We start from the raw sequence: 9,910 nt of genomic DNA on the forward strand, positions 1-9,910 counted from the left end.
GATCTACTCCCCCCCCAACAATCCTCTATTCATTTAACTTCTTAAAACTTTGTACTTTTAGAGAGAGGTAAGGGCTTGACTCTGTGTACAGGTAACTTGGAGAGAGACAGTAGGGCTGATGGGTAGGTTATCAGGTCTGTTCTCTCATCTTCATATACTGCTGCTAATAAGGATGTTATTTCTGGAGACAGAAGTCCACAGTTTGAGAACTGAAACTAAGCATTACAGATGCTTCATGGGATCTTTTAGACGGAGCACTGAGTCCCATTGGGTAGAGTAGTTCTTCAATCTTTACTAATCTATAGCTCCTCTAATCTATAGAGGAGCCTCTGGGAACCCCATAAGATTGGGTCCCAAATATAGTTCATGGCCTATTGTGACCTATTTATATATTTTTCCTAAGAAAGGTTACATGAATATATTGTCTCAAATAGTATATAATTAGAAGTTATCATCCCTGTTCCATAATGATGTCTTTGAGCTTGAACATATCTTGAATTAAAACTACTTTTATATAGGTTTATTTTTTTTAAAGTATCTTTAAAAAAAATTAAAAAACCCCGATTTTTAAATTAAAAAAATCCAATTTTTTAATCCAATAATTGATTTTTACCCACCCTGAATCATACCAGTTGTTGATACACAAGGAGTCAATCAAAAACCAACTTCATTGATTCCAAGTTGAAGCGTGCAGACCAGATATTTGGTGTGAGAGGTGTGAGTTGGTACTACGTTCCTTTTAAACTGAGGTTGGAATGTTATGGAGAGCTCCTGTTTTTGCCACTTGTCATGCTTGTGTTCAAGATGAAGAATTTAGGAGTAAAGTCAAAAGGGAGGTAACAAAGTCAAGGGTTATCTAACCCTCAAGACTGTTAGAAATTGGACAGCTCTAGAATATTTAAGGCTAAGCCGTAGACCTTGCCCTGTATGCCGCACCAGCACAAGTCGTGGGTCCCCTGGCTTGTGTGCCATGTGGGCATGCTAGCCTCACCCTTGGCTTCCCAGCCATACTACACCACACTGTCCCCTGCCCCCATGGTGTGGGAACAGGAAGTGGAAGGCAGAGAAGGGAGGGTGAACCTGTAGACCCCAGCTGTAGTAGCAGATAGAGCAGTGGGAGGTAGCAGTGGCCAGGTAAATGTTTTGGGGCCACACGCCTAATGCCTTTTGGGATGCATTCAGCCCCAGGGCTGCCAATTCGACAGACCCAAAATATTCAATATTTAGCTTTTGCTAAAAGACTTTTGGAGTTTGCCAAAAAGTTTCAGCGAAGTCCTCTGATCCCTCTCAGCTAAATCTCCCAATATTGGTTGTCCCCTGGTTGACGCGATTCAAAATCAATTAGTGTTTAGTGCTTTTAGGTTTCCTGAAAAGCAGTCTTGCTTTTATGCCTGTGAAAGATCTATTCATGCCTGGCTCATAAACTAGCTACAGCAGCAATACATAAGAGTGGGCACATCTACACATGCAATTAATGTGAAGCAATAAACTCCAGAGCATTTTGAGCCAGAGTAAACTACCAGGTGCACACAGTGTCTACATGTGCTTATAGGACAGCAGGAATTTGAGTGCAGGCAGAGCGGTATGGGGGTCAGCCCCAGGCTCTGGGTGGCAGTGTCAGGTGGTGGAAGGGCTGGCTGGGGCATGAGGTTGGTGAAAGTGCAGAACTGTGTGGCGAGGCAGCAGGCAGGAGTCCAGCCCCTGGCTGGCTGGGCTGACTGAGAATAATTTACGCCTGCAGTCAATATCTGCACGTTTTAACTGTAGTAAATTACTGTCGGGGACAGTACTATTTTATGCAGGCGTAAATTAGTTTACTGCGGCCTAATACTGCTGCATGGTGACACTTTGCAGCTAATTACCCTGCTTTGCAGTAAAGCACATGTGTAGATGTGGTCATTATGGGCTTGTTTGAGAGTTCTTGAACATCTTAATTGCTAATATATGAAATGTTGTAAGTGTTTTAGTTTGTTTCCAGCGGAAAAACAAGCAAAGGATATGGGAGCAGAGCTTATATCCATTGATAGTAATACTTGTCTTGTATAACTGTATATATGATTGTACTTGCCATTTAAAAAACCCAAGACGGGAAAATGCTACCTTGCTCAACAAGTGTTATTGGATCCAAGCATTTCCTTTATAAAAAAGGGGAGAGTTTTTCCTTGAAGGAAATAGAACAGTGGTATCTCTTCATCTGAACAAATGTTTTCCAAGTTGCTGTTCATCTCAGTTGAGGTCCTTTGTGGCTGAAAAGACTCTGAGCACAGGTCTCTGTAGTCTAAGTCCCAGAAGAAAGCTGAGAGAGATGTGCAATTCTTTTTGTAAAGTTCTCTTGCAAGAACTGATAACGCTGCCTTCGATCACATCCCCGGGCTTGGTAGCTTTCAGATGAACTTGTTCATTACTAATTGTATCATTCCTCTAGGTGTATGCACTTTGGGCTCTTATTTTTCATGTTGTAGTTGTGACAAAATGAGGTTTTCATCAAGGAGTTGAAGGCAAAACCAAGATGGCCTCTGCCACAAGGACCTTTAAAAACTTAGTCTCGTTTTGATTTTTCTTTTTTAAGTAATGCATTGTCCCTTTTTGGGGGATGGGTCTCTTGGGAAGGGTGGTACTGTGAATTGCTGCAGTCACTTTTTTTTCTTTTAACATACACTTTTCTTTCTCACAGATTTCCACAAGACGGCACCATACGTGGTTACTGGAAGTGTAGATCAAACAGTAAAAGTGTGGGAGTGCCGTTGATTTGAATTCACATTTGACCCCCTTTTCCTCTGGATGCACTCAGATACCATGGTTACCCATTGAGCTCTGTTTAAATAAATATTGTCCTTTCATGTAAATTATTCTGGATGTAGATTGAGCTTATTAAATGTTACACACAAAGTATTCATGCATGGTGAATCCAAATTGTATACTGTAAATTTACATACGTTGTCTAGAAGTACCATAGGTTTAAGAACATGGGCTGGCATTGGTCACATCAGACCTAAGAAGGCAGAAGTTGGATAATTGGAATAGGGCACTTAACTGAATAGTTGACAGTGTCGTTCTATGTCGGATAATTATACCTGTTTTTCTTTCTGCTGTCTGTTGGTGCCTGAATTGGTGACCTCATTTGGGAAAAGTTTTGTAGGGCTCTTTCAGAAATGTGTATCTATGTAACATCACTTAAGTGTGCTTAATAAATCTTCTCTAAGGATACTAGATAATAAGGCTGCAATTCAGAATCTTCTGAACCTTATATGTAATTAATGGGAATTAATTAAACTTTGGAATTTTTGTCATGACACAGTTGCCAAATCAATAGAACACATCATTTGTTTTGGCCTCCTATCACGCAAAGGTTGGTATATTTATAGAACTAACTTGTAAACCTGAAAAGAGACGACAGATCTCGGTAGCAGCTGATGTGATAAATATATTTATTTTTATTTGGTCATTCAGTAGTTAAGCTGTACTGTAAAACTAAGCTTAAAGTATTTTCCTCGCTAGACAAACTTCCAGGAGGAGCTGTCCGTACTACTAGAATTTAGTGATCTAATTTCCAAGTAGAGCTTAATCTCCCCGTTGACTATATTGTGGTACAACTTACTGTTTGTTTTTTCATGTGGTTTTTTTTAGGGATGTGCAATGCCCATTATACAATGATATCAAAGTTTCCTTTGTATTATTGTTCCTGTGCGGGAGGTTGGGGAATACAGGGGTTCCTCAGTGCTCAAGAAACCCTTCTGTAGCATGACAAAGTTCAACATGGCTTGCATCAAAATTTATGGTGGAATGTATATTGAGAGAGCTAGGGGTACAGTATTCAAATTCTTTAAAGAAAGCACTAAAAATACTTTAGAAATGGATCAGATGATGAAGTGGTAGACTCCATTACAGATTTTGATACAAGCTTCCTAAAACTTTTAGCCTTAAAATAAATTGCCCAAGTGTGAGAATGATACTAGTAAGTAAATATTAAAACAAACCAACAGAAATGGTCTGATTTGGTAAATTAGTGTATTCATTTGGTGTAGAAAAATGTTTAACTTGCATATCCCTAATGTTACATATTTTGATCTGATGTGAATGAAAAATATTAAGTGAATATTTTAATCAGCTTTTTTGTGAGAAATTCCATTGTAGATGATTAAGAATTACATTACTTATCTAACTAACCAGGTCTTTTAAAAATCCCCTTTAAAATTGACAGTGTAATGAAGTACCAGTCTGACATTTTAACAGGTGAATTGATTCTGTGCTTTGTTTTATTCATTTTGTTTAATCCTTGGCTTTTAAAACTGTCCCTTTTTAAAGATGTAATAAATTGGCAAGCATTGGGTTGGAGGGTGTACACACTAAGAAACGGTGAGGGTTAAGAGTTGTTGCTTTCCTACAGTCACGCAGAAGGGTCGGTGCCTCCAGCAGAAGGAGTTGGATTCCTGTACTGGTTCCTTGCATTGACATGCCTCTGGAGGAGGGGGAGAAAACTTGAGTGCTAATGTATTTTGGGAGCCAGGTTAAGATCCAGGCTAATTCCTTAAATCCAGTGGTTTATATTGTTTTGAATAATACTTCCACAGTTGAACATGCACAAATTTGAAGTCGTCTTTTTTTTTTTTTTTGCATTAGCTGTTTTTGACTGGAATGGTTTGCTGCTATTTGTCCTATTTTGAGAATTCCAAATACACAGAAGTGGTGCATTTTAAAATTCCTGTATACATCTGCAAGTGTATAGTAGTACAGCATTTTAATTCCTGATAGGATGTAGCAACTTTATTTAATGGTGAAGTAAACCACAATTGTGTACATAATCCATAAACATGAATGAGAAATTAAAGGTACCTGTTATGTGGAAATTTGTCCACGGCATTTCTTTCCCTGTCGCATGTAACAGTTTACAAGGACAAAGACTTAACTAAAATCTTGTGAGCAGCATTTTGTTTTTGAGAGGTGAAACATCTTGCTGAATACTTAGACTTTAAACAGCTTGATTTGCAACCTTCTCCTTTTAATAAGCAGTGAATAATCTCAGGGATGGTCCTAAAATGGATCAAAAATTAAAGCCCTGTTTAGACAAAGAAGAAAAAAGTCAAAAGAAACAACACAGAAGTTGGATTTACGAGGGTTTCTTGCTTTGTTGCCTCTTGATATTACACTGTGTTGATCTTTTTTCACTGTCTGCAATGTTTCTGTCAGCTGTCTAATCCTGTGCCTTTCCTGTGATAAGTACAATAATGAGGTTACTGGTTTGGATTGTGAAAGGAATTTATTGGAGGATTTTAGAGGTTCACTGCTGCTTTGTCACTTTTCCTTACTAAAATTGGCATTGCTGAAAATAATACGTATAGAGATCTGCATTACCAAATAGACAACAGCAAAAAAGATGTTTTTTGTTTGTTTTAAAATGAGGACAGACAGACATTCCAGTGCCACACTAATTTAACGTGCCCAGGAAGCCCTAGATGCATTCTTGAAAGTGCAAAATTTATTGTGGTTTAGACATAATCTGAAAGCCGATGGTTTTTATAGCATCTTGCACTTTAGAAGAGTAAAAAGCCGTCCTGCTTTTGTGTGTGGTGTGACCAATGATGTGCCCGGGGCACTAACTAAAAAGAAAAAAAAAACACAAAAAAACAAAAACTAGTTGCTAGCAAGTTGTCCAAGGGCTGTGGAGCACTGTAGTATTTTGAAAGCTTTGGCTATAGACTCACCAAGCCCAGTCTACTTATACTGTCAGTACCCTGCTTCTCCTGTTTGCCTCCTTCTGTTTTTATGTGAACTGCCTGGTAATATCACTCTTAAGTAGCTTTTGTCTCCCATGAAAGCTATTTAAAAGAAAAAAATATACCTTCTTTTTGTTGACAGTGGTGGCTTGATAATCCTTTTAACAATTTGAGTACAAAACTTGCTGAATAGAATGAAGGAAAAACGCACTTAGAATGACTCTTCTCTGTCCAGCTGTACATAAAGTTCAGGGTAGCTTAAAATAAGTTAATACCAAGAAACTCTATTAGTAAAGAAATTATACATGTATAAAAAGGAAGGGGGGGAAAACACTCGGGGTGGGGGGTGGGGAAGGGTGAGCTGGATTTACAAGTCACAACTGGATTTAACTGGCCTTTTTTATCTTTCCACTGTGTCATGTAAGTAGCTGCTTTCTTGTCCTACCTATTCTTCAGGCTTCCCTGAGTTCATTCTGAAGATCTGTTAGTGAAATCTTCACGTTTAGAAGTTGATCCTGACATTGACATGAAGGCAAACGTCGATATTTTTTTTTTTCATAAGAACAATGTAGAGGTTGCAATTGGAGAAAACAGTTCCCAGACTGTAGGAGTTAACTGAAGATATTGACACAAATAAAATAAAATTAAAAAAAATCAGTAAAGGAATGTATATAATACTGCTCTGTGTTTTACAGTAAGATTTGTTGCTCTCAGACTGTGTAAAACAAAATTTATTCATGTTTTCTGCATATTAAAAAAATCTTATTGTACCAATTGGTAAACTATTAAATGCATATAAAACTAGACGTGGGGCTTTTTTTTTGTTTTTTGGTTTCCTTGGATGCAAGAATTAAAACTATTTTGAAGAAAAACACCCTTCAGCTTTTACTGCACACTTCATTCGCTTTTTATCAAATTAACTTTGTGAAACTTGTTCCTAACAGGGAGGCATTTTGAGGCTGTAGAATAGTCCAAGGTTTTATTGACTAGATGTTACATAACTCAGGTTTATTTTTTAAGTTACATGATTAGAAAGTTAAGCACTCATGCTATACAGAATGCTGTTTAATGCACATTTCAGTAGCTTCTTGAAGGCAGCCTTGTTTGTACACTAACAGTCTCTTCCTATTAAATAAGCATCACTCCATATAGAGGTGTTCATTTTTTATTTTTTTAATATAGCACTCATTTGATCTTGTGCCTTGCTGATTTATCTCCAGGAGAATCTAGATTTCAGGAATAACAAACTTTGAGCTTAAGCTTTTTAAAGCTTAGTATTTGGAGATGTTTCATTATGAAGTTGCCGATACGGACTTGATCTCAAATTTTAGAAGCAGTTAGAACAGACAGGATCCAGCACGAAAGCTAAGATGGTGGTATTTGCTGTACAAGGAATGAAAGGTGGAATAAACCTGAAGAACTTCACTCATTTTCCATCTTGCACAGAGAGAAGAAATGGGAACCCTTCATGCTGTCTGGCCAAAAGCGGAGGTTATAACCTGTGATTGCTACCTTTTTATTGCTTGGATACATTGTGCAGCTTGTTTTCAGCAGTTTGAGGGTAAATTTTCTAGACTTCTGTGGGAAAGGAGGATGTTGAGGCTTGCTGCTGCTGATTTTGATGGCACTGCCCTTGTTTAAAAGCTTGGTTGTATTTAGGAGAGGTAATTTTCTTAATTTCTTGCTGGACAAAGAGTAAATAGAAACTTTCCGTCGCACGTTGGGAAGTGAGGTCTAACTGCTGCAATGAGTAGTCTGAACAATATACATTTGCTGCCTAGAGTAGTGGTTCCCAGCCTTGGTGCCAAGGCACCTCTCAGAAGTTTTCACTAGTTCTTTATGTACAGAAAAGAATAATGCAATTCCTTTATTACAAAGAACTCGTAGATCACAACAGGCCAGCATGCTTTAAATACTATGGATTCCTATCTGAAACCTTGGTTTATCTTGTGAATCATCTTTATGCAACGTTAGCACTGTTAGGTGCACAGCGCACGGCAGCACCCGTGAAAGGATCTGAAGGTACCCAAGTGCTGTGGCATAGACTCTGTGTCTGCAAGCTTTCTAGATGGTGTTAGTGTAAATCCAACTTGACTTGGAAGTAACTTTTAGTGAAAAATGAGGGTTTTTTTTGGTATGTTAAATGGCAGTAGTACAGTCCATTTTAAAACTAACTTTTAAGGCTAGTAACTTAGTGGACACGACCCTTTCAAAATTCTGGCTGAAGTAAACCGATGTTTAGACGGGAAGAAAAGCTTTTGTCAGACATCTCAACTAGCTCCGTGGTCTCGCCTCTTTGCCTGTCCAGAGGACAGTAACTTGGTATATAACTGGATTGCCTCATTCATGTAAATGTCTGATCGATTTCCAAGCTTCAGCTGCTTCTGGCTTCCTCTAAAAATAAAGGAATAAACCATTCTCAGCTCTCAGTTTCTGAATGGCACTGAATTTGGGTTTAATTGAGCCTTTTTATGAATGTGAGGGTATCGTCTTGTCTACACTATATATTATTTTGTCCTTTTTTACTTCCTTCTGAAGAGATGGATTACTTCAGGAGCACTGAGGCATCTCTCCATTCCTTTCTGTGTAATGTCACAGTGGTAGGCAGTGAACTCGATGCTTGAAAAGGGGTTTCTGGTTCTCTGTATGAAAGCATGGACAGTGTCGAAATAAGATTACCTGCTGTGCAGGGACTTGTTCACCTAGTTCGGTGTGCACCATGTGAGGATCTTTCTCCTATTTTAATTAAAAGTTAAGCAAAGTGGCTTAGATCTGTCCATATTTTAAATGCCCGTATTATCTGTGTACTAGTAGTAGTTTAATTAGAGCTTTTGCTAAAACGAAGCAATATAATAGCAACATAAACTCAGCCTTGCATAGAAGAGTTTCCTGAGACGGGTAGAGGACCTTCAGATATTTGTTCCGCTGAATAGCCTGTTTATAATGGTTCATGAGACCAGGAATGTTAAAAGATGTCCAAACACACACCCTGGCTGAAATTATTGACATGTAGGAGACAAGTACAGAACAGTGCTGAACTCCAGTTGCCATCCCCACTCCCTTGGGAAATAAAAAAAGCACATCCATTTCTTGATGTCTTTAGTGAGTGGTTTTACTACTGAGTGCTTGTTAGGAGGGAGCATGACAGATGCAAGTAAAACCCACGACGCTCCTAACTAAAGTTGAGGTAGAAAGCTATTAGTATGTCTAGATTTTCCCGGAGATGAGGGATTTATTCTCTAAAGCCTAAAAACCACCTAATATCTCTATTGTGGGATTGAAGTGTTGAAATTGGGTTGAACAGAAGGTGGCTGAATTCCTTCTTACACACTGTAGGGGGTAAAATGCAGTAATGGTACACAACCGATGGCACTTCTGTTCTAAAAGATTACAGAGTTGCTGTTCACTGTGTATTCTTAAGCTATTTCTGGTATGACAACTCCTGGAAATTCCTCCATGAGGAAAGGAAGGGCAGGATGATAAAAATAGGCATCTTTTATTGTCAAGAACAGCCAATCCTTGCCCTAGGATTGCTGTTGCTTTTGCAGCTTTCACTGATTTAACTTCTCCAGAATGCACTGTTTGCAAAGTGGTTTAATGAGGTTAATATTTTATGGTCCTGCTAATGACAAGTTTCTCTTCTGGGATGTGAACTTGACTAGGATAAGACAGGATTTGGCTTGGCAGGGTTTCATAGAATTACACCAACAGTTTCCCATAGTAGTAGTTCTTGGGGGGCTTTTTGATTCTTTAAATTACTAGTACAGGCAAAATTAGTTGGCTCAATGGAGAGAGAGAGGATGTTTCATGCTTTGGCACTAGCCCAGGACTGGAGAGATCTGGATTCAGTTCCCTGATCTGCCATGGACTTCCTGTATGACCCTGGAGGCCACTTTAACTGGACCTAGAGGTTTGGATGTGGATTGAAGTCAAGGTAGGGACTGTGTTCCAATTATAATGCAGGCTAGCAGTTTGGGGAAGATGCACCCCTTCCATTCCCCAACTGCAAAACAGGGATGGTGGTAATTCTGTAAGTCATGTGTTTGTGAGAATAAATGCAATTAAGTTAGTGATGAGAGCCAGGTAACGTATTTACTTACCAAAAAAGTCAATACCTCCAGCTATTTTTTTTTCTTCCTGCAGTGTAGAAATCAATCTATAATTCCTTTTGGGCCATACTGTATTTGTTTCATCCC

At 38.7% G+C, this 9,910-nt stretch overlaps 1 protein-coding gene across 2 annotated transcripts in view; it reads left to right on the forward strand.

Moving 5' to 3' along the window:
* Positions 1-6,520, forward strand: part of PAFAH1B1 (platelet activating factor acetylhydrolase 1b regulatory subunit 1) — a 56,210-nt gene extending 49,690 nt beyond the window's left edge. For both annotated transcript variants that reach the window (XM_019493391.2, XM_006276443.4), the window contains exon 11: positions 2,675-6,520. In XM_019493391.2, the coding sequence (XP_019348936.1) occupies positions 2,675-2,748 (74 nt within the window). In that variant the 3' untranslated portion in view covers positions 2,749-6,520. The remainder of the gene's footprint in view (positions 1-2,674) is intronic.
* Positions 6,521-9,910: the final 3,390 nt, after the last annotated feature.

The sequence above is a fragment of the Alligator mississippiensis genome, chromosome 14 (assembly GCF_030867095.1).
Source record: "Alligator mississippiensis isolate rAllMis1 chromosome 14, rAllMis1, whole genome shotgun sequence".
In the NCBI taxonomy this organism is placed as follows: domain Eukaryota; kingdom Metazoa; phylum Chordata; order Crocodylia; family Alligatoridae; genus Alligator; species Alligator mississippiensis.